The sequence below is a fragment of the Podarcis raffonei genome, chromosome 1, assembly GCF_027172205.1.
Source record: "Podarcis raffonei isolate rPodRaf1 chromosome 1, rPodRaf1.pri, whole genome shotgun sequence".
NCBI lineage: Eukaryota > Metazoa > Chordata > Lepidosauria > Squamata > Lacertidae > Podarcis > Podarcis raffonei.
This window is the reverse complement of record NC_070602.1, coordinates 120175678-120201242: the sequence shown is the minus strand read 5'-3', so window position 1 is coordinate 120201242 and position 25565 is coordinate 120175678. Positions and strand designations below refer to the sequence as shown.

At 44.9% G+C, this 25565-nt stretch overlaps 1 protein-coding gene across 2 annotated transcripts in view; it reads right to left on the bottom strand.

Annotated features, from left to right (window-relative positions):
* The window catches only part of PMS1 (PMS1 homolog 1, mismatch repair system component), a 54330-nt gene that overhangs the window by 16434 nt on the left and 12331 nt on the right, over positions 1-25565 (bottom strand). For both annotated transcript variants that reach the window (XM_053360290.1, XM_053360298.1), the window contains exon 5: positions 18621-18784. In XM_053360290.1, the coding sequence (XP_053216265.1) occupies positions 18621-18784 (164 nt within the window). The remainder of the gene's footprint in view (positions 1-18620; positions 18785-25565) is intronic.

Below are 25565 nucleotides of genomic sequence, written 5' to 3'. Positions count from 1 at the left end.
CTGTTGCTCAATCCCAGCTCCTGCCAGCCTAGCAGTTTGAAAGCATGCCAGTGCAAGTAGATAAACAGGTACCACTGTGGCGGGAAGGTAAACGGCGTTTCCATTCGCTCTGGTTTCGGTCACGGTGTCCTGTTGCGCCAGAAGCGGTTTACTCATGCTGGCCACATGACCCGGAAAGCTGTCTGTGGCAAGCGCCAGCTCCCTTAGCCTGAAAGCGACATGAGCGCTGCAACCCAATAGTCGCTTTTGACTGGACTTAACCGTCCATGGGTTCTTTACCTTTACCTCATTATAATCCTGTTCAAAATAGGCACTTTCCATCAAACTTTAAAATGCTCAATTAACCTACCGCTGCAGAGAAAACAGAAAACCGCCTTTATCTAGATATGCATATCCTCAAAAGGCTGCTTACTGCAGTATGTTCCATTCACAGCAGCAGTTACAGTGGTACCTCTGGTTACAAACTTAATTTGTTCTGGAAGTCCGTTCTTAACCTAAATTTGTTCTTAACTTGAGGTACCACTATAGCTAATGGGGTCTCTCGCTGCCGCCACGCGATTTCTGTTCTTTTCCTGAGGTAAAGTTCTTAACCCAAGGTACTACTTCTGGGTTAGTGGAGTCTGTAACCCGAAGTGTTTGTAACCTCAGGTACCACTGTATTAGCTACGGCTCTGCACTTGTACCCACACTCAGAGATGGATTGGAAAATTACACCAGGGTTCAGGAGCAACACAACTATATTATGTTCAGAGGTCCGCAAATTCAATGGGTTTGGCAATAGTTGCATCTATGGAGTCTAGTGGACCTGATCAATCCAAGCAGTTTTCCTGCACGCAGCACCGTCCAGAATATACACAAAGGACAAACTTCTGGTTCTGTTATTTCTGCCCCCCGCCCAATGCAATGGCATCTAAAAGCTGACTTCAGTATGCAAATGCAGTACTGCACATAGAATCACAGAATTGTTGTGCTAGAAGGGAACTACGACATGGGGCCAAAATCCACAACCCTGAGATTAAAAGTCTATGTTCTACAGACTGCAGAGAAGCTAAATATCCTCTGAAAGTATCTTTCCCAGACCTACATTCCCCGTAATGTGACTGCAAACAGTGCCTAAGAAATCAACCAGAGACCCAAACACTGTTGTCCCCAAAACTGTGGAACTGTTGTTTGTAGAGACACTTTCAATAGTTTTTCACTTTTCTGATTGGGTCTTGTTTCTTCCAACAAAGCAGATTTTTAATAGCATTTTAAAAAAGAGAGAGGTTATATTTGCAAGGCATTGTTTTCACTAGTTTTGTTAAAAAGTATTTATTAAAACATTTAAATCAAATGATTACATCTAGACCAAGATGCTTTTGACACAACTGATATAAACATCACGGTGCTTATTTTAGCTTCTATCAATGTGACGCCGCAGATATAAATCTTAGTTGCTGATTAATGCAAGGATGTTATTACATTGCCTGACCTGCTGAATGTCTGATATACATAACTCTTCAAAAGATCAGTTAAAAAAAGTTTTAAGAGAGCTCTGGAACATGAGAACTTACTAAATGCAAAGTTTGTAAAAGCAGGTAACAGCTAATCACCGGAGGAATTTCTTATTTACTTTTCCTTAGGAACTGGAATCAGTAGGGGAAACCTCCCAAACTGATGTTTTAAAAAATCAAATGCACCAAGCCCAAAAAGCCTTGTTAACTTTTACATTTCTTTACTTCTGAAAGCAACTTGATTTCCCAAGCAAGCTTCCTTGCACTACTTTATAATCTTGATTATACTCCGAAATCGTGCTATAAATATATCACACACCCCCATGTATTTTCTAGGTCACATAAACCTGGGGCCTAGGATGAGCCAAGAAAGAATATGACTCTGGGCAGTATGATGACACTGCGAAAGTACCCTATCAAAATATATTATTACATACAGACCATCTTAGGTTTTGACAGAGCTGGCCAAATATATCTTGACTCCTCTCTGTTTCATTGAAGAGTACTGCATGAATCGAAAGACTACGAAGTCTTTGACATCGCTTTTGCCCAGATCTGTTCTATGTGGGGTGCTGGAGAACCAGCCCACCTTACACAGAACAAATGCCTGCTAGACCTATTCGAATGATACTGCTTGCTATGGGCTGCCACTGAGAAAATTTGCTTTAAAAAAAATATATACACAGAGCGGTGATTCCAGGGCTGGTGAACTCTCATGATACAAACCAGTAATGTTCCGTTTTCCAGCTGTTCCCTCCACCCCTTGAAAACTTTTGCTGTTTCAAAGTACGTTTTTTAAGCTGCCAATTAGTTAACAGCATAAACTGTTTTGCACTTGTTTGACATATCAAAGTTATTTGTCTGTCCCTTTTCAATCCAGAAGAGAATAACCTAACTATATTTTGTAGGCACTGCACTCTTCCTTCCTGGATTAAGGAGACTAAAATAATAACAAGAGAGGAGATAAAGAAATAGTATATTTACAAGCAGAGCAAAAAAAGAGAGATGCTTGCCACCTAGGACAACTGTGTGCTGGCGGAATTCAATTTTAGATCCTTAAGTAGATGCAAACATTGTAAAACAAAATCTTAGAGATGAGCATGGAAGTTCATCTCAAAACAGACACAACTTCACACTTGTGAAAAGGAGGATGTCTTGTGGGGATTGAACTATTTTTATGCTGATGCTTATTTCTGATAGAATGTAGTGTTGGAAATGACCTCAAGAGTCATCTAGTCCAGTCCCCCACAATGCAAGAATCACAGCTAAGGAATCCCTGACAGATGGTTATCCAACCTTTGCTTAAGGTAAAGGTAAAGGGACCCCTGACCATTAGGTCCAGTTGTGGCCGACTCTGGGGTTGCGGCACTCATCTCGCTTTATTGGCCAAGGGAGCTTCCGGGTCATGTGGACAGCATTCCTGGTGAACCAGAGCAGTGCACGGAAATGCAGTTTACCTTCCCGCCAGAGCGGTACCTATTTATCTACTTGCACTTTGATGTGCTTTCGAACTGCTAGGTTGGCAGGAGCAGGGACCGAGCAACGGGAGCACACCCTGCCACGGGAGCTCACCCCGTCGCGGGGATTTGAACCGCCAACCTTCTGATCGGCAAGTCCTAGGCTCTGTGGTTTAACCCACAGTGCCACCCGCGTCCCTCTCAACCTTTGCTTAAAAACTTTCAAAGAAGGAGCGTCCAAGGTAGACTTTCCAAGGTAGACCATTCCACTGTTTTGACAGCTCTTACTGTCAGAAAGTTCTTTCTAATGTTTAGTCAGAATCTCATTTCTTGTAATTTGAATCCATTGGTCCAGGTCCTACACTCTGGAGCAGTAGAAAACAAGCTTGCTCCATCTTCCATGTGGCAGCCCTTCAGTTATTTGAAGATGGCTACCACCTCTTAGTCTTCTCCAAGCTAAACATACCCAACTCCCTCAACTGCCCTTCGTAAGACTTTGTTTCCAGGTGTCCTGGTTTGTCTTAATATAATTTTTATGTAAGCTTTGTGGTTTGAGTACACATGCTTTGTGAACCACCCAGAAGACATTTTTGAATAAGTGGCATGAAATGTAAATATATAATAATAACAACATAAAAAATGGAAATAATAGAGAAAAATGGGAACCAATTATGACTTCTGCAAGGAATTTGCAAGTACCAGAATCATGCTCTGAAGAAGCAAACACTGATATAATATTAGAAAAACCCATATTAAAAACAAAAGCATATAGAAAGGCCTAGTTCACATGTAACACAAAATCAAAGTATGGTTTACCATGAACAAGCAAGCTTATTTGTGCACAGGGAAAAAACTGTCACAAGTCTCCTCTTCCCTCTCTCCTGCTGCCATGTTCGCAAAAGCTGAGCCATAGTTTACTTAAGTGCTATGTCCAAACCTGGATGTATGGTTTGTCTCACTACAAGCAAGTTTGGACACAACACTAAGGCAAACCATGGCTTAGCTCATGGTTGCATGCCAGTACCAAGAGCAGGGAAGGAGCAAAACAGCTGCAATTTTCTCCATGTGCACCAGCACGCTTGCTTGTTCACAATAAGTCAAAGTTTGGCTTAGTATTAGGTGCATACCAGGCCACTGAGGCAATGCTAACTGTTCAGTACTGAATGATAGAATAGAATCTATTCTCGTTTCTTTATATTACTTGCACAACTCAGTTTTCGTTGCCTATCAAGTGTTTGTTTCTGTGGCAATGGCCGGGTCTCAAGTAGCACTAAGCCATGGTTTAGTGGACAACCCTCAGTGAGACAGAAAACATCAGGGTTGCATGTTCTTCCTTCTTCCTATATAAATGAGGGCCTTCTGCCAAAATTACCTCCAGTTTCAAAGAATCATGGTTTAATAGTGGGTAAACTAAGAATCCTGATTTAAAACGAACACTGTTTAGTTACTAAACCCAAGTTACAAATCACAGGTTATAGAGCTGGCTTAACTATTGCTTGTTTGAAACCAGGATTCTTGGTTTGTACACAACAAACAAAGTGCCCTTGAAACTGAAAGTAATCTTCACAGACAGCAGAAGGACGGGATTGTGTACAAGAACACTTTGTCTAGGCCCCCTGAGTCTTGTCTATGTAGTGCTAACGTTTAGCTGCTAAACCATGGTTAGCAGTACAGTGGTATCTTGGTTTGCTTACGTCTTGGTTTGCATATATTTTGGATTATAAACACGTCAAACCCGGAAGTGCATGTCCCGGTTTGCAACCTTTTTTTGGATTACAACCCCTTTTTTTGGATTACGAGGACCCATTGGTGAAAGCGCGTCTTGGGTTACAAGCTGTTTTGGTTTACAAACGGACCTCTGGAATGGATTATGGTTGTAAACCAAGGTACTACTAAACAAGCTCAATGTCCTATGCATTGAGAAAACAATTTTAGAAGAGGATGTGTTAATATCTCCTGCTAGGCCTAATTCATTTGTTAGTTTTCTCCCCAGACAGAAAAATCTAGCTTTTCCCATGCAGTAAATCTATCCCAGGTAAACATCACGCTAGTGCATAGAAAACTGCATCATGCGTTCATACTTTTCTCCAGAGGGGAGATGAATTACTCTGCATATCTGAAGAAACCTTGGAAGTGTAAGAAGAGAAAGCACAGCTCGTTCGCTTATTCATTATGTAAAATGTGTCTTCCCCTTAATCATGTCACAATTCATGGAATTCTCCAGGAGCGGGTGGTGCTGTGGTCTAAACCACTGAGCCACTTGGGCGTGCCGATTGGAAGGTCACCAGTTTGAATCCCAGTGAGGGAGTGAGCTCTGTCCCAGGTCCTGCAGTTTGAAGGCTCGCCAGTGCAAGTAGATAAATAGGTTTCACTGTGGCAGGAAGGTAAACGGTGTTTCCGTGCGCTCTGGTTTCCGTCATTGTGTTCCGTTGTGCCAGAAGCGGTTTAGTCCTGCTGGCCACATGACCCAGAAAGTTCTCTGTGGACAAACGTCGGCTCCCTCAGCCTGAAAGCGAGATGAGCACTGCAACCCTATTGTCGCCTTTGACTCCACTTAACCGTCCAGGGGTCCTTTACCTTTACATTTTACCTCATGGAATTCTATACTTGTTCAAGTACAGTGGTATCTCAGGTTAAGTACTTAATTCATTCCGAGGTCCATACTTAACCTGAAACTGTTCTTAAGCTGAAGCACCACTTTGCTAATGGGGGCTCCCGCTGCCGCCGGAGCACAATTTCTGTTCTCATCCTGAAGCAAAGTTCTTAACCTGAAGCACTATTTCTGGGTTAGCAGAGTCTGTAACCTGAAGCGAATGTAACCTGAGGTACCACTGTAAAACGAATTTGTTTCAGGATATGTATGCTATTACTGAACACAATCATGGAAGATCAACTGTTTCCTCTCCCTTAAGGGAATGAGTTCTATCTCCACATAGATCATTGTCCCGTGAGTGGTTCCACGCACGTTTGCAGAGACTTTTTTTTGTACGGCTTACTTCGTCCTGTAGGCCCATTATGCAAATGCAAAAATTTGTAGGAACGCTGAACCCTCCTCAACCTACAAGGAGTTCCAGTGTAAAAATACCTTCACACATTTACATGGGGGGGGGGGGAACCACCGTTTCTAGCCAAGGTAGGCCGCTTCAGGGCCCAGATCTGGCCTATGGGCTTGCCAGATGGCCTCCCCTGTTTTAAAGAGCCTAACTTTAGAATCCTGTGTTAAAAAGTTACAAGCAGATGCTGCCATGTGTAGTACTGAAAGCTAATGCCGGGTGAAAAATAATACCTCCATCAGGAGTTTGCTTGGTCCTACAGAAGCACTGTAAGTACTTGTAAATTCCAGAGATAAGGAATTCTGCACCCTCAATTAACAAGCAGTGGTTGCTTTTTAAAAAATTATTTGTTGTTTACCTGAATAGTGCTCAATTACAAATCCCAGCTCACTGAAGAGTGCATTACTAATCAGGTGAGTCACATTTTATTCTTTATGGACACCTTCTCAGCATCACCCGCACTCTCTTGCAGGCCTCGGGAAGATCTGTTTTCTATTAGATTTCCCCACTGTCAGTCTTCAGAGCAAATTCTGTCAACATTGTCATACTCAAATTTCTCCTTGCTCATCTAAACCTTTCCTCTCAAAGGGGGAGGTATTCTGGGGGAGCAGGTGACGGAGAAGCCTTTGGCAGGGTAGCTAGCTACTGAAAGGGACTGCCAAAAATCTGAAAATGAAGTGTTGGGAGAGTAGTGAGCCTCCAGACAGCAAGCTCTTCCCTCTAGCGAAGTTTAGCAAAACAAACAAAAAACAAAAAAACCACAACCCCAACCATACAAATCTTAGCAAGGAAGCTATGATTCCCTTGTTCCACTACGTATGAAACAGACTGAAGAACACGACACAAAAAAGGTTTCCCTCCACAAGTCCGCTTGTTTGAGCTAGCTAAAGACATTTCTTATTTTGAACAGTGAAGCATCTTGCGGCATTTTAAAAGACTAACAGTCTTTCGGTGGCATTAGCTTTCATGGACTAAAGACCACCACCACCCCTCGGATGCACGAAGAGTTTTGCTTAGTTAGCAGATAATGTATTAAATAATGCACCTATGGGCTTACAGCAGGGAATTGTAAAGAAGTCATGAAATGCAAGAGACACAGTCTGACAACTCTATGCAAGCATCTCAAATCTGCAAAGAAATGTGACAGAAAGTCTGATATTTTCTCCTTTACAGACATGTGCATATACCGTATTTTTTTCGTGTATAACACGCCCCCATGTATAAGATGACCCCTATTTTGGGGGTCACCAAAGTTGTTGCCCAAAGTTGTTGAGCTTTTCTGGGGAGGAGATTGCCCAGAGTTGCTGAGCTTTTTTTTGGGGGGGGGAACCACCAATCGCCATGACCACCAATCGTCTGCACACTCGCAGCCAAAAGACCACCTGCCCACTCAACGCAACCACAGCCAGTCATCAGCAGACCTTGCCACAGCAGCAAATCATACGCCCAATCGCTGCTGCAAATCTCCTGATGCCACCAATCGCCCGTCACACCTCTGCTTTCCGTGTATAAGATGACCCGCAATTTCTGCCAATTATTATGTATCTGCCACTGAAGATCATACAGTTCAAAAGCAGGTTGTATTGTTAGGGGTCAGGTTTCATTCTTCTGATAAGATGAAGAAGGTTTTATTACAGTGGTACCTCGGGTTAAGTACTTAATTCGTTCCGGAGGTCCGTACTTAACCTGAAACTGTTCTTAACCTGAAGCACCACTTTAGTTAATGGGGCCTCCTGCTGCCGCTGCGCCACCGGAGCCTGATTTCTGTTCTTATCCTGAAGCAAAGTTCTTAACCTGAAGCACTATTTCTGGGTTAGCGGAGTCTGTAACCTGAAGCGTATGTAACCCGAGGTACCACTGTATTATTATTATTATTATTAGCTCAGCCGGCACAGCATGAGACTCTTTTAATTTCACGGTTGTGGGTTTGAGCCCCACACTGAGCAAAATATTCCCACACTGCAGGGAGTTTGGAATAGATGAGCCTTGTGGCCCCTTTATGATTCTACTACTTCTAGTGGAATTGCCAGAGAAAAAGAACAATCTGGCCCAAGCTGAAAGTCCAAATGGTGAATGTCTGAACCCAACCCATTTAGATGCTTTGGGTTCTACCCTAAGTGCCGCTTGTGTCCAAGGAAATAATGCCCTGGTCCATTTGTCTTTTTTAAAACATTTCCTGAATGTCCCCAAATAACTCTGTAGCTGAAAACAGGCAAGAGGTGTGTGCGGATTCACATTAGCCTATACATGGTGTGCATCTGTGGGAGGGAGAAACAATTTGGACTCCTACAGAATAGGATCCAGTAAAATCAGAAAGAACAGGAAAAATGTAGAGGGGCAAGATAGTTTGCTGCTTGCATTTTCCTGCATAAAGGGGGAAGAAGCACTCATGTCATGCAGCCAGCACAGCAACTGAGCTTTGCCTCAACCACTTCAAGAGCAACTGTTTTGTTTTCTGGGGGAGCAATGGAGGACAGATCTTTGTGTCCAGCAGTGACACTGCAAGGCAAGCAAGCAGTAAAACAAAGGCGTCATTGGACGTTTCTGCAGCTCCCTCCGATTCTCCTGGACACCGATGGAAAGCGAGTCTGCTGCTTTTTGAAAAATTGCAAAATACACTCACAGGACTCCAATCTACACAGTCCCTGCCCGTAATGTCTGACTATGACCTATAAGACCTGAAGACAAGAATTTCAACAGGTACCGCATACTATATACGCGAGCAGCTGATACCACATTTCTGCTATAAATGATGTGCTGTCATCTGAAAAATGCAATGGATGAGAAACTAGATGACTCAAGGAATTGGTAACATGATACAAAACATTCCACCTTTAGGTCAGCACTTCAAATTCAACCTGTTTTTTGGGTGGGGGTGGGGGGAGTTGTTACATCGAATATTGAACAGCTGGGAGAGTAAGATGAGTTGGTCTCAGTCATTTCCTAGTAGACAGGTGCCCATCTCTCGCACATTTACTAACCAATCAATAAGTTATTTTCTGGTTCTATTAAACATGCTCCCTTTCTCCTTTTTCACATGGGTATGCACAGGTCTTTTTTTCTTACGCAAAACATTTCCCTCCATTCATACCGCCTTGGAAGGGACCTTTGCAGAGCAAGTTCCAAGGCAGAAACATTGGCTGAAAACAGTCTGCTCCCCTGCTACAGGGAAAATGAGCCACTCCCGGGCGTCAAGAAATGATTGCCTCCTTTCTTCACAAACTTACGAGAGGGGAGTGAAAAGGTCCAAAAGATCGGAACATGCTAATATGAGAAATGGCAGAGTTAAAAGAAGCCACACAGAGAGGCAGATGTTCCAGAGCACCTAGTTTCTCCACCTCGGCTCTCCTAAGAAACAATCTAAATAAACAAATAAAAAGAATAATGCTAAAAGAAACAAACAAACAAACAAACAACTGGAAGTCCTATTGAGCATGAAAATTGAAGGGAATTGCGACATTCACGGTCCTCAATAACCTCAATGCAGTGAAAGTATCCTGTTTTTGTCAAACCAACCATCAACCAACAAAAGCTGCTAGATATATAGCTGTGCAGCCTTTGAGAGCCAAGGCTTGTACTGTTTTTACATGTTCTTTATCCCACCGCCCTTCTGCCATCAAAGCCAAGACAGCACACATGTAGCCTCCAAGCAGTTCACTAGCCAGGTGACTGAGCAGATCCAGGGCTGCTTAGCTTCAGCAAGATTGCTAAGATAGGCCTCTTCACGCTAGCCAGAGGTTTCACCAAGAACGCAACCAGAAGACGCCCACAGAGATGCTATGTGGATGAACTATTGCACGCATGTAGGAGGAGTCTGTACATGCAGCTGCCAGGGTGCAGCCATTATGGAGGCATTTTTCTAATCTGCCATACTAGCACAAACTACTCCTCAGGTGGGACGCAGGTGGCACTGTGGGTTAAACCACAGAGCCTAGGACTTGCCGATCAGAAGGTCAGCGGTTCAAATCCCCGTGACGGGATGAGCTCCCGTTTCTTGGTCCCAGCTCCCCCCAACCTAGCAGTTCGAAAGCACGTCAAAGTGCAAGTAGATAAATAGGTACCGCTCCGGCGGGAAGGAAAACGGCGTTTCCATGCACTGCTCTGGTTCGCCAGAAGCAGCTTAGTCATGCTGGCCACATGCCCTGGAAGCTGTACGCCGGCTCCCTCAGCCAATAAAGCGAGATGAGCGCCACAACCCCAGAGTCGGCCACGACTGGACCTAATGGTCAGGGTTCCCTTTACCTTTACTCCTCAGGTAGACATGTTTGTTTCTGGCCTTCAGCTCAGCAGCCTCCTCTGGTCACTTGCTTACAGGGCCAGTGAATTCTACGAACAGGCCCTTCCTTGTTCTCTCCACCTCTTCAAAGTCAGTTCCTTGCACTTAAGCTGCCTTAAGATAAAAATGCAGTGCACCTCCAGGGGTGAAGTCAAACAGCACCAAAGGGACCTCCGTGAGGCGCAAGCCTGGGCAGTTTGTATGGAGGTCCTGGCCTCCCCAGACGACAAGGCCTCACCTCACTGATGTCGATCCAAAGGAAAGCAGAGCGATACGTTTGGCACAAGCTTGGCGGCAGGAGTTGCTGGAAGGAAGCGTACAAGGCACCACCCAACCCTCTTAGGGGACTTTGCTCCAGATTTGTGTAGGGTTTCCTCCTTGGCCTTTTCTTCTCCCAGAGATATCACGCCACGCAGTGGAGGTTTAGGATGTGAAGAAAAGAAGAGTTTGGATTTGATATCCCGCTTTATCGCTACCCAAAGGAGTCTCAAAGCGGCTAACATTCTCCTTTCCCTTCCTCCCCCACAACAAACACTCTGTGAGGTGAGTGGGGCTGAGAGACTTCAGAGAAGTGTGACTAGCCCACGGTCACCCAGCAGCTGCATGTGGAGGAGCAGGGAAGCGAACCCGGTTCACCAGATTACGAGTCTACCGCTCTTAACCACTACACCTTCTCCTAGGTTGATGAGCCCAACCTCCCCCTCACTTCCCTCTACACACGTGCAGAAGCTTCTTTCCTGACAGTTGAGCCCACTATCAATCTCGTCCACTCAATCCACGAAAGCCTATCTTCCCACGCAGGGTAAGTCCCTAACTCACCGAGGGGTTGACACCTGGTGTAGGCAGCCAGTCGAAGCTGTTTCCCAGGGTGTGGCTACTATCACATGCTCACAGCTTCTAGGAGCCACAGGTGAGAGCTGAGGGCAGGGTGGGGATGAAAGGAGGACGAACTATCCCAGAAGGACCATGACATGTCCCCCACCAGAGGTACTACCCTTCCCCTACCACCCCATACACCTGGTAGGACGTGGGTGGCGCTGTGGTCTAAACCACTAAGCCTCTTGGGCTTGCCGATCGGAAGGTTGGCAGTTCGAATCCCCGCAACGGGGTGAGCTCCCGTTGGCTCCGTCCCAGCTCCTGCCAACCTAGCAGTTTAAAAGCACGTCAAAGTGCAAGTACAGCATTACCTTGGGTTATAGACACAGAACCCAGAAATAGTACCTCGGGTTAAGAACTTTGCTTCAGGATGAGAACAGAAATCGCGCGGCGGCAGCGCAACGGCAGCAGGAGGTCCCATTAGCTAAAGTGGTGCTTCAGGTTAAGAACGGACCTCCAGAACGAATTAAGTTCTTAACCAGAGGTACCACTGTAGATAAATAGGTACCACTCCGGTGGGAAGGTAAACAGCGTTTCCGTGCACTCTGGTTTCCGTCACGGTGTCCCGTTGCGCCAGAAGCGGTTTAGTCATGCTGGCCACATGACCTGGAAAGCTGTCTGTGGACAAACGCCAGCTCCTTCAGCCTGAAAGCGAGATGAGCGCCGCAACCCCATAGTCGCCTTTGACTGGACTTAACTGTCCAGGGGTCCTTCACCTTTTACCTTACACCTGGTAAACACAGGCAACAGGAGCTCAAACTTTCCAGCTACCAAGTGGTCTAATTTATTTCCCGAAGAAGTTTTACTGCAAAATGTGAGCAGGTTGGCACAGGCGACAGCTCATTATCACTTTCCAAGTTGCCTCTACAACTGTTAGCGCTTCCTAGGTAGCAACACAATCTCATATTATTTTCAGTGCTATTTCTGAAGTGTTACAAATAGCTGGAATGGAATTATCAATTAGAGTTTGTGCTATGTGTGCTATATATAGTATTTCCTTACAGCAGATTAAAGAATTCTGCAGACAGAAGATTTGAGATGGACTGACGGAAGTTACTTCCATGCTGCCCTTCACTACAATGGTCACAAGACAACAAAATAAATACCTAAAAAAAAATCATTAGAACTCATTCAAATAAAATGCCTACATAGCTAATATAGTACGGAAGTATATGTGCATAAATTATTCCTAAGATTTTAAATAGCAAAGAATTTGAAGCAATCTTTAGGTGCAGCTCTCTTTTATAGGGTGAAATTAGTCGTTTCCAGGTATCTAGAATATGGCAAGCTATTTTTTTTTAACATTCTTTAATTCTTGCCTTTTAAACACCCAATATTCTCAACTTTCTGTTGTCCACAAGAACATCGATTTTTTTAAAAAACAAACAAACTAACTAACTAACAAATACTTCAGTAAATTATCTCCCTGTGGCCACCTCAATATTCAGTTGGCTTTCAAGGAACATGGTGACGAAAGAGGGAAAATACCTCTTTCTAACATAACCATACTGGCAGGAGTATCAACATTATCAGCATTCAAAGAATGTCTTGGCAGGATAAACCTTCATAAACACATGAGGCACAAGCTAATCCAAGTTGTCAAAATAGCAATAGTCCCGTCAAGGGTTGATCTGTTAAGCAAGCCATTATTTACTGCTAATGCAAACAAAACATTTCAAACAAAAACAAAAAAAATTATCCTAAGTTTGTAAAGGGCAGCGATCAGGAAACTTCCAAGGCTAAGCCTATATATCCACTTTTGTCTGGAAATAAATAAATAAAATGTAAGCATGTGGCAACACCGATTGATTGTGCAAAAATATAAAGTCTTCATTTAACACGTAAACAAAACAGACTGTTCTTTCAGTACGTGACAATAAAATGTCAAGAAATGAAAGAGGTAATTTGACTGATACCGTTTGGCAACACAGAAAATGAGCAGGGGGGTTTGAAAAGAACCAAGAGGTTTGTTAATTTTCTTGTCGTTATTTTCAGCGTGTTATAAAATACACCTACTCGGTGCTTTTTTTTCTGGGAGGAACGCAGGGGTACGCATACCCCTAAACATTTTGTGAATCTAAGTTTGGCCTCATTGTAGGGCAGTATTTCAATAGGAGTAGGAAAAAGAGACTACCCCTAAACATTTTTTTTTAGGGGGAAAAAGCGCTGCACCTACTTATTTGCATTGAGCTCAGATGCCACTGTATGATTAGACACCCAAAAAGAGACTTTCTTACCAGAATATCTTTGGCCGCAGAATGGAGGTGGGAAATCCTTTTAAAAGAGCTGTGATAAATTTTCACAGTCGCTATAGGGATGGGTCTAAAGGCGTGATGTTTGAGCAGAGAAGAAAGGCACTTTTGGTCACACAAAGCAACCCCACAAATTCTTCCAATTCCCCCATGCCATTCCAGAGAGATCTCATTCTTCAAAACCCACAAGGTTTTCGTGAGGAGCCTCACTGTTTAAGGAAGGATTCCGTCACGCTTCTCTCATAACGCTTCAACAAGTGAATTTCTTAATTTTCTTCACACAATCACTAAGTTTTGGGGCTAAAGCAGGGGTTGGCAAGGTTTACCAGCCATGGGCTGGATCACTCCCACGGACATCGTCCGGGGGCCGGACTGGAGCAGCATGATGCCGGAAATGGTGTCTGCACATGTCCAGACGCCGGAAATGGCTTTTGCACATGCCCAGATGCCAAAAACCGCACCTGCGCAGAAGCGATTTCCAGCTTCTAGACATGTGCAGACGCCATTTCCAGTATCTGTGTGTGCACAGACGCCATTTCTGACGCCGCTCAGCGAGTCCCTGCGCCATGCTGGTTTAGCGCAGCGCGCAGGGGACTCGCCAAGCACGCAGCTTGGCTCGTGGGCCGGTAAAACGGTCTTCATGGGCCGCATCCGGCCCATGGGCCACACGTTGCTGACCCCTGGGCTAAAGGTTTCTACCACGCTACCACTTCAGTTAGCTATTAAAGTACCCATTACCTGAAAATACTTTATGCTACCTGCTTCATCTCATAATTTATCTCATAATCCATTTCTTCCTGCTTTTTTGTTTTTAGAAGCCGCCTCCCTGAGCTCACGGGACTCTTCTTTCGCAGTCATGGACAAGACACAACACATAAAGCCAATCAATAATCAATATACAAAGGCAGCTCAACATAATCACTTATTCTTGCCTGGAATTTGAGCTTGCTGCTAGTGGCATTTTTCTGTATCCCTCACAGCTCCTGTGGCCCACAACGGAATTATTCACTGCACACAAAACTTCCTAACACAGTCGTACCTTGGTTCTCGAACGGAATCCATTCTGGAAGTCCGTTCGACTTCCGAAAATGTTTGGAAACCAAGGCGCGGCTTCTGATAGGCTGCAGGAGAATCCTGCAATCAACTGGAAGCTGCAGAAGCCACGTCGGACATTCAGCTTCCCCCAAAAGTTCGCAAACCGAAACACTTGCTTCCGGGCTTGCAGCATTTGGGAGCCCAAATGTTCGAGTTGCAAGGCGTTTGAGAACCAAAGTATATGAAAAATGAGGCTGGTTTTAATCATGAGAATCCAAAGATTGAGGTCTGTGCACCTGCTGATTCTCCCAATAGCAGCCTCTCAACCTTGATAGATTCCTTGGCCTTCAGGATAGGCTTTTAGGCAGCACACCTGTCTCTCTCTCTCTCTCTCTCTCTATATATATGTACAATATATATATATGTACTGGCTAATGAAGAGGCCAATGGATTCTAGTGATTTGTTTTTGCCTTCCCACTCATGCTGTAGCTAATGATTGCCCTCTAGTGCTGAAAAGTCTCAAAGGCAATGCTTTGAATACTAACAGCTGCCCTGTCAAAAGTTCCAATTTAACACTTAGAAATGCAATTCTCACCATAGAGAGCTGAATTCATATTATGTGGCTTTTTGCTTAGGCCCTGTTACAGAATCTATTGACCTGTGAAAACATTTTGAGTCTTAGTACTTTGCTGCAAATCGCTGTTTGAAAACATTCCTTCTTACTGGTTCTTGATTTATATAGGATTTCCCTCATTATAAATATATTTGGACAAGGATTGTTATAGATAGCTTGTTTTATTCTCAACATTTTAGAAGGATGCAATTCTGCAAGATTATCATGAAGGTTATGGCTGTATCCGATACTCCCTGGTTTAAATTTTTGAGCTGAAATGGTGAACGTGGACATTTATGTTAAGCCATTTCCATAAAATGTCTCAATTGGGAAAATATTCACCTTATTCTAATAGCGTTCACTTCAATTGCTTCCCCCCGCTGGCGCAGACACATTCCCACCCTTTCAATATGGATAAATATTTTCTCTTTGTCCACGATTAATTACCATTGTTCACACATCGGATGACATTACACAACTACTCAGGTGAGTCAAACAAATTCAATAAGAGCAAGCGCAAAGCAACCAAAGTAAATGAACAAGTGGTGATTTTCACATGCTGTCTCTCTCTCTCACACACACACACCAAGAAATCACTTTGGGTGAGTCAACACCACAGAAAAATCCCCAAACAATTGTGAGTAGCTGTACTCTGTCTTAAAAGACCCCTTGGCTCTCAGTAAACATGTACCATGTCTTCCCCCCACAAATAGGATTTCTTATTATAAATAACTCCAATTTACTCATACAGAAATCAAACAAGAGTGGGGAAAAATAAGAGTCTCTCGTCTTGAATTTAACTACCGTATTTTTTGCTTTATAAGACTCACTTTTTCCCTCCTAAAAAGTAAGGGGAAATGTGTGTGCGTCTTATGGAGCGAATGCAGGCTGCACAGCTATCCCAGAAGCCAGAACAGCAAGAGGGATTACTGCTTTCACTGTGCAGCAATCCCTCTTGCTGTTCTGGCTTCTGAAATTCAGAATATTTTTTTTCTTGTTTTCCTCCTCCAAAAATTAGGTGCGTCTTGTGGTCTGGTGCGTCTTATAGAGCGAAAAATACGGTACTTACCTGGTCCCCATTGACAACGAGGAATTAAATGCAGGCATCTACTTTTACACAATTGTAGCAGCTCGTATAACTGCTTAATAGATTTTTAAAAAATATTAAGCGGTTTATAAATGTTTTTTAATGATAAAAATAAATAAAAAGAACACAGGTAAAGGTCAAGGGACCCCTGACCATTAGGTCCAGTCGCGGCCGACTCTGGGGTTGCGGCGCTCATCTTGTTTTATTGGCTGAGGGAGCCGGCATACAGCTTCCAGGTCATGTGGCCAGCATGACTAAGCCGCTTCTGGCGAACCAGAGCAGCGCACGGAAATGCCGTTTACCTTCCCGCCGGAGTGGTACCTATTTATCTACTTACACTTTGACGTGCTTTCGAACTGCTAGGTGGGCAGGAACAGGGAGCGAGCAACGGGAGCTCACCCCGTCGCGGGGTTTCTAACCGCCGACCTTCTGATCGGCAAGTCCTAGGCTCTGTGGTTTAACCCACCGCGCCACCCGTGTCCCTAAAAAGAACATAGAAGAACATAAATCCACACTGGCTGCAGAGAAAGTGAAGTCCCGTGGCCTCTACAGTCAGAACAGAAATGGCAAAGGAGTGATAAAGCAATCTGTACTTTTGCTACCAGCTTGCTGTGTACCACCAGGCCATGCTAGCCAATTAAAAAACAAAACAAAACCACACAACCCACCACCTGCTGTGACTGCCACCCATTAGCACTGCTGTGCTTCGGGGAGAACTCATTTGTAAAGCATAGGGGTAGCCCGGCTGCTAGAGCTGGGCGATACCTGATTTGCAACATCATAATTTATCTGTCATGAAATTCTACTCAATTTCGATCCAGAGCAGAACTCCAACATCTAGTTAGCAGAGTAAAAACTTAAAATACATTGTAGTATTCCCCCCAAAATAGACCGGAGGCAATTGTATTTCATCCAGCAGCGCTTTGCTGCTAGTGAAGGCAAATGAGCATAATGGTCACAAATCCAATACATTCAGGATTGGCACTGTCCATAAGAAATCCAGTTGCAGCAGACTTAAGCTTAAAATAACTTATAATAAGTCCAGTGGCGTAGCGTGGGGGGTGCAGGGGGGGGCCCGGCCGCACCGGGCGCAACATCTGGGGGTTAGGGTTAGGGGGCGCAAATCCACGGGTTAGGGGGCGCAAATTACTTGCCTTGCCCCGGGTGCTGACAACCCACGCTACGCCACTGAATAAGTCTAAACCTTAACACTAAGCAAACCATGTACAGAACCCCACACCAGAAGGAAAGAGAGACAGAAAGAGAAAGAGAAACCCTGGCTCCTTCTGGCCCTACTTTTGGCAATGACCTTGACAGAAGAGATAACAGAACCAGTTTAAGCCAGCTGCACTCAACTTCTCTGAAGGAATAACCCAAACATCATCAATTTGCTTTGACAAATTCAGCTTGACCATTAGATGTCACTCTCATCTTGTAAATAACAGTGCAGTCATTTCCAGGAGGGTTCTTTCCTCCAAATGCAAGATAGATCCAAGGAGAGCTATGGGTAACTTTTACCGTTCTAGAATAAGATTATTTAAAACTTCACCAAAGCCCGGAAAGATGACGATCATGGACTACAGGTAGGGCGCCTCTACCTATTCAGAAATAACCCCTCCAAAAACACACCACCATCTCAATCCCCTTTTAAAAATGGTACCAAGTCAAAGAAGTGCTTTGCACAGATTTGCAGAAAGTTAAGCAGTGTATGAGCAGTGCATCATTTTCAGCTGCTTAGAGGTGTTTTGTTTTTTAACAAACAAGCAGAATATAAATTTTGGTTAATAAAAACACACCGTATTTTTCGCTCCATAGGACGCACCAGACCATAGGTGCTGCGCTCCCCGGGCTTCAGGCTTCAGGCTGCTCCCGCCGCGCTCCGAAGGCTTGTGGATAGCTGCCTGAAGCCTGGAGAGAGAGAGGGGGCGGTGTGCACTGACCCCTATAGCTCTCCAGGCTTCAGCGAAAGCCTGCATTCGCTCCATAGGATGCACACACATTTCCCCTTCATTTTTGAAGTGGAAAAAGTGCGTCCTATAGAGCGAAAAATACGGTATCAAGGGAAGAGTAGCCGCGGCAAATTCCTGGCAATAGTATGCTAGGATGAAGAAACACGACAGGTTGGGGAAACTCTTGAGTTGGCAGCCACCCATCAACAACCCGGATTGCCAAAGCCTGACCAAACGGGTAGTGCTAGAGACCAAAGGCAGCTGCATCTCCAGAAAGCCAATGAAATAGACTTTCCCCCCTTTATTCTGGTCAAGATTGCAAGCCACCATCTCAAAATGGAGGCAATAGGTGCCCAAAAGGAAACCTTGCTGTGCTCAAGCTCTGCTGAAATCACAAGGTGCCTAATTTAACTTTCTTTGAATTTGGGAAATCTGACCTTATCTAAACTTTGGAGAACTTCAGGTTTGAAAAATACAACCGTAATAGTGCAGCCATCTTAGTCATTTCGAAGACAATGTGTTTGTTACCTTGTTGTGTGTAAATGTGATCCTCAGTTCTGGTTTTATGATGCCGTAGGCCATCAGAAGTTTCTGGATTTTTTTAATTTCTTCCTTACGTTTTTTATCTGTTGAGTAAAACTGCTTTCTCACAGGGAGATTCTTGAACAGCTTCAGAACAGTTACAGTTGTACCTACCAGAAGGAGAAAGGGGGGAAAACCACAGAGTAAGATTAACTTGATATATGACGTAAGCCAAAGATGACCAAGTGCTCATGGCTCTACCAATGTATGCTATTTCCCTCCCACTGGTACCCATATTAGTACAGTGGTACCTCGGGTTAAGAACCTAATTCGTTCTGGAGGACCGTTCTTAACCTGAAACTGTTCGTAACCCGAGGTACCACTTTAGCTAATGGGGCCTCCCACTGCCACTGCGCCGCCGCCGCATGATTTCTGTTCTCATCCTGAAGCAAAGTTCTTAACCCAAGGTACTATTTCTGGGTTAGCGGAGTCTGTAACCTGAAGCGTCTGTAACCTGAGGTACCACTGTATTAGTATTAAAGGTAAAGGGACCCCTGACTATTAGGTCCAGTCGTGACCAACTCTGGGGTTGCAGCACTCATCTCGCTTTATTGGCCGAGGGAGCTGGCATGCAGCTTCTGGGTCATGTGGCCAGCATGACTGAGCCGCTTCTGGCGAACCAGAGCAGCGCACGGAAACACCCTTTACCTTCCCGCCGGAGCGGTACCTATTTATCTACTTGCACTTTGAGGTGCTTTCGAACTGCTAGGTTGGCAGGAGCAGGGACCGAGCAACGGGAGCTCACCCCGTCGCGGGGATTCGAACCGCAGAGTATCAATATTAGGGCTAAGCAAACATCTTAGCAAAGGCAGCATGACTGTCAAGATGCTGTCAGCGGCTCCTGGCTGGCGCCCAGGAAAGTATAAAGACAAGGAAAAGTTTCTTATACTCCTTTATTTCAACCTTTACAGAGAGAGGCTATAGAGCCCAGCCTCTTGGATAATGGCGTTGTCCTGAATGCATCTCCACCCCCCACCCCCGTCTCTCCCTCATCATCATCGCCTCTCTCTACAGGTGCCCTCTGTCTCTGAGCTTTTTGCTCTCCTACTTTTAAGGCTTGCCGGGTTCTGGAAGATGGTGAGTCTGGAATGCTTTCTAGTGATAACGTGTTAGCCAGCTGCTCTGGCTCTCCCACAATTTCACAACTTTCCCCCTCATCTACCTCTGAGCGGTGACCTCCCTCGACCCCCTTGTAAATCTAGACTGTCTTCCTCCTCCCTAGAAGGGTCAGGATGGGGAGGCAGTCTCCACCATTCCTCCTCTGCCCAGTCCCTGACAATTGCATTCTCTAAACCAGGGCCCACCTACTTGGTGCCTGCTCGTTGTTGATGGACAACAATTTCCTCCATCCTTGACCAGGTTTAACAGGAGTTGTGGTACCTTCAGATATCGGACTACGTTGGCTGGCCCTGCTATAGACCAGGTCTCCTAGACTATGTAGCTATGTGCTTATCTTCGGGGGGATTTACCGTATTTTTCGCTCTATAACACGCACCCAACCATAACACGCACATAGTTTTTAGAGGAGGAAAATCCGTAGGCATGTCACCAGTAAACATTCCCTCCATAACACGCACAGACATTTCCCCTTCCTTTTTAGGAGGAAAAAAGTGAGTGTTATGGTGCAAAAAATACGGTAATTGATGAGTCCTGTCAGAGGAAGCCCTGCGCAAAGACTTTTGCTTGTGCAACAGGGCTTCCTCCCACCCCACCCTACCCCCCAAAATTAGCTGTAGGGGTTCGGAGAACCCCCAGAACAGCATGTGTGGGGGGGTAAGGGCTAGAGGCAAGAGAGGGGATCATTCCTTCTGGCAGTCTGAACATCTTTCCTTGACAGAACAATGATTTTAGCATGATGTTGAATTCCTTTGCAGGTATTCAACTGGGTTTTACTCCAGAGGTGATCCATTGGAATTAATGAACATAACTCAAGTTAAATGGACCTATACTGAGTAAAATTTAGTTGAATACCATCCTTTGTCTCCAGGTACGTTCAAATGACTTGACGCCGCAAAGAGCTATATCATCTTGGGCTGTAATTCTAGACTCACCTGGGAATAAGCCCCATTGAACTGTGTAGATGCATATTGGGTTGCTCTGTCTCATATAATTAAATCTCATTATTTTTCATGTTAACGGCAAGCAACAATAATATGGAAAACTCCGTGACACGACTAAACTATTCAGAATGTAAAACAGATCTTATTAAAGAGATTATATGCTCATTTGAGCCCATAGGGCTCAGGGGCGGGGGAGGGGGGGAGAGAGAGATAAACATTGCTCAAATTTGCTGCACCAAAAGGAAACACAATTAATACAGTAACTGATCTTGACTTGAATTTACATGTGCCCTTGTGCATGTCAAACATCTCATGCAAAATCCCCCCCCCCCCCATTCAATTTCTGTACAAGTTTCACTTACACATCTTAGGACCCAAAGCCTTATATATTTTACAAACCCCTATAAAAGTCAAATATAGATGAAAGTTGGCATCCCAACACCATGGCATAATCAAATGTTAAGTGCAATATCTAGGAACAGAGTGGCATAAAATCTACAAAATCCGTGATTAAATGCAATAATGTGCAATTATTTTAGAGTTTGGAAGATTTAAACCCCCCCCCTTTATATATAAAAAAGGGAAATAAAAATGTCCTAATTTTCCAAAGCAGCAAACAACTTGCCGATCTTTAAAACTGCTGTATCAGGTGAAAATCTTTCAGGGAGGGGGGATAACATTTGCAATGCTAGCACAACACCCCAAAACATGATGCTATATAAGTGACTTTACAGTTGAGGTGCAAGCAGATATGACTGCACAAGTGTTTTATGATCAGAGCGATAACATATTTACAAGCAAAATAGGAGAGACACTATCATATTTAACAAGAAGATTCTTAAGATTTAACTGCTCTGATTTCTGTTTAGGCGACTCTCCACGCACCATGATTAAATTCCAGCATGGTACTCTATTTTACGAAGTACACGCTGTACCAGCTTAAAAGTCCTACCCTTTATAGATGCAATGTATAAAGTTACATTTAGGATTGCACCATGGTGAGGTTTTCATTTGTTAAAAAGGTACTTTACCAGCAATCAGTAATAAAATCAAAGTGGTGTGCCATCAAAACACATCTATTTAGATTTAGATTATGTAGCAGAAACACGATGACAAACGTTACATCTTTAGAGTATAATCCTGCCAGTTTTTTTACTATTATTATTATTAAACAATCATAGGAAATGAAATGATTGATGACTGATTGCTATTATCAGAATACATCTTATTAACTAAGATGCGCCTAGCTTACCCTGGGTAAAGGTAAAGGGACTCCTGACCGTTAGGTCCAGTCGCGGACGACTCTGGGGTTGCGGCGCTCATCTCACTTTACTGGCCGAGGGAGCCGGCGTACAGCTTCCGGGTCATGTGTCCAGCATGACTAAGCTGCTTCTGGTGAACCAGAGCAGCGCACAGAAACGCTGTTTACCTTCCCGCCGGAGCGGTACCTATTTATCTACTTGCACTGGCGTGCTTTCGAACTGCTAGGTTGGCAGGAGCTGGGACCAAGCAACGGGAGCTCACCCTGTCGTGGGGATTCAAACCGCCAACCTTCTGATCAGCAAGCCCTAGGCTCTGTGGTTTAACCCACAGCACCACCTGCGTCCCTAAAAGCTAGTTGAGGGGGCACCCGGATTTTAAAATACGGTTTCACTCCTGTGCTTAAGCTGCACCGACTGAGGGGCTATGGGATATGGCAGAAGTCCCTCACGCCAGTGCCCTCTCTGCCAATGAAATCATAAGATACAATGCTTGTTAGGATATTTCCGTTCCACCTTAAAAGGGAGCAGGATGTTTGTATAACAGCCTGCGTAAGTTCCTGTCTCACAGGATGTTTATGTTGTAAGTTCGTTTCGTTTTTGCCTGTCTTGTCTGAGCAGTCGGAGCAGACGGTCATGTCTCCTTTGTTCTGACCAACGCCTAATAAACTGTAAATATGCATGTTCTGCTCTCATGCCTGTGCAACTTCTTGCTGTGTGAATTCTGCTGTCAGAGTGTGCACTAAGCCTGAGGCTTAGTGTCGCTGAATTGCTGATATTGCCTGACTACGGGAGGTCGATGGATCGTCCGGCATCCGAGCTTGGGGCTCAATGGATTCTTATCTCCCTGGCAGTATCCCAACAACAGGTTATGGGCCCAGATTCACGGCAATAAAGGCTCACGGCTAAAGCAAAAAGCTGGAATGGAGATTTTCCAAGCTTCTGAGGCCTCTGAGTGTCCTAAGTTAAATCGGCACAATTATCAGAGCTGGGCAAAATGGTGTGAGAGTTTGCTGCGTCAGTTTGGAGTCTGGCATACTGTCTCCCAAGCCACTCCAGTTCCTCGGACAGAGAAATGGCAGGCCCAGGATTCGAAGGCCGTGGATATTATTGTCTTATCCGTCTCTCTGGAGGAAATAAAGACGCTTGCTGGAAATCTCACGGCACGTGACATGTGGGATGCTTTGAAAAAGGCCCACCAGCCAATAATCCCAGCCCAGTGTTTGAATGCATCGGAGGTCCTGGCTGTTTCCCAGAATGCTAGTGAATGCAGGAATGCTGAGGGCACCGGTTGCAAGCTGCAGGGGGAGAAGACTGCGACGTCATCCCAGGCAGCATTCCAGCCTCCAGGGGGAGCCAAGGAGTCGGCAGCTGAGAGCTCTGTTTCCCGTGAGAACCAAGGTCAGAGCCTTTGCAAAGGCCGGAAGACCAGATGTAAACAGAGCAAGATGCTTGCAGGTGGCCAGGAGCGGGGGGGCAAGTTGCAAAAGCCCACGCCAGTGGAAAACGAGGCTATGTTTGCTGGCACAGCTCCACCAAAGGCTAAAGGCACGTCTGATGGCCAGGAGCAGGGGGGCAAGTTGCAAAAGCCCACGCCAGTGGAAAACAAGGTATTGTTTGCTGGCACTGCTTCACCAAAGGCAAAAGCCAAAGCCAGGTTTATTGTGGATTCAGGCTGCACGCGCCATATCACCAAAGACCGCCATCTGTTCATCTCCTTCACACCTCAAGATGGAGAGATCCACCTGGCTGATGGAAGGACTTTGCAAGCTGCAGGAGTTGGGACTGTGAAGCTTGAAAGTTTGCATACTACCATTAGTAATGTACTTTTTGTTCCAGGAGCTGCGGACAATTTGATTAGTGTCCCACAGCTAAATCGGCGTGGTTTTGAAATTACCTTCAAGAAGACTATCTGTGTCATCAGAAAAGGCAAAGAGGACATGTGGCATGCAAAGTTGATGGATGGTTTGTTCTGTCTAACTTATGATGACAATGGTGTTGCTATGTCTAATGCTGATACTTGTTGTGTTGCACAAACTAACAAGGTTCTTCATGCAGGTTGCATTCATGATGCACATCGAAGGTTTTGTCACCTCTCTTGGCAAGCGCTAGCCAAGATGCCTGGGTTGGTTGAAGGTTTGGACATCAAACCTTGCAAATTTCACATGAAATGTGTATCTTGTGCAGAGAACAAGGTGAAGGTTGCTCCAAAAGGCAAGGAGTCTAGCAGGCAGGCTTCCAAACCCTACCAGCTAGTTCACGCAGACCTGGTAGGCCCTCTAGCGCCCTCTTTGGGAGGAGCAAGGTACTTCATGGTTCTAATTGATTCTTTTTCCAGGTACATTCATGTGTTTATGCTCGAGCAGAAATCGCAAGCATTTCCTAGGTTCAAGGCATTCTGTGCTTGGTTGGAGAATGCTCACGGTAAACGTATTGGTTGTCTGTTTACTGATCGAGGCGGGGAATTCACTTCTCAGCAGTTTGAAGCTTTCCTGACTGAGAAGGGAATCCAGCATGACTTGTCAACGCCTAGATCGCCATGGAAGAATGGGCTTGCGGAGAGAGCAAATCAAACGTTGCTGCAAGGGATAAAAACCTTGTTGCATGATGCCAATCTCCCTGAGAAGTTTTGGGGGGAGGCTCTGGCGAATTTTGTTTATTCTTTTAACAGGAGACTGTCATCACCTATTGGCTGCACTCCCTATGAGAAGATGTTTGGTAAGAAACCTAATGTCAAGCACTTGAGAATCTTTGGTTCTGACATGTGGGTACACACCCCACAAAGCAACAAGCTTGGGAAGCGTGGGGCACATGGTTTGTTCATGGGGTACGAAAAAGGTGCATACAGGGTATGGATGACTAATTCTAAATCCATAAAGTTCACAAGGAGTGTTGAGTACAATCCTAAGTGGGGGGAAAATGTGGGAATTTTCCAGAGTTACCCAGAGGAGGATGAAGGTGATGTGAAGAAACCAGATCATGCTGAGAAAGCTGAGGAAACTGAGGATGATGATGATGATGATAATGATGATGATGATGATGATCAGAGTTCGGATTCCAGTTCAGTGGGCGGCGCTGCTGCTGCTGTCAGTGACAGTGATGACACAGCAGACTACAAGAGCGCAAAGGCCTCAGTCAGACCATCTGATGAGTCTGACAATGAACTGGAAGAACCACTGTTCACCATTGGTCACTATTCTCCTAAGAAGGAGGAGATGAGTCAAGAGGACTTGCGTCTGGTTCGCAGGTCTGAAAGGGCGACCAAAGGCAAACCTCCAAAGAGATTTGCTGATGAGTTTGCTAAGATGGCAACTGCTGTTCTTAGTAGCTCGGAGAAGGTGTGGGAACCTTCTAGCTTCAAAGAGGTCCAGGAGTTAACCTCTAAAGATGCTGAGCCTTGGCTTAATGCCATGAAGGCTGAAGTTGATTCCTTAAACAGGAACCAGACTTGGGAACTGGTACCGGTAGTCCCAGGGATGAGACTGGTTGGCAGCAAATGGGTCTTCAAGGCCAAGACAGACCAGAATGGCAAGGTTGTCAGACACAAAGCCAGATTAGTTGCCAGAGGTTTT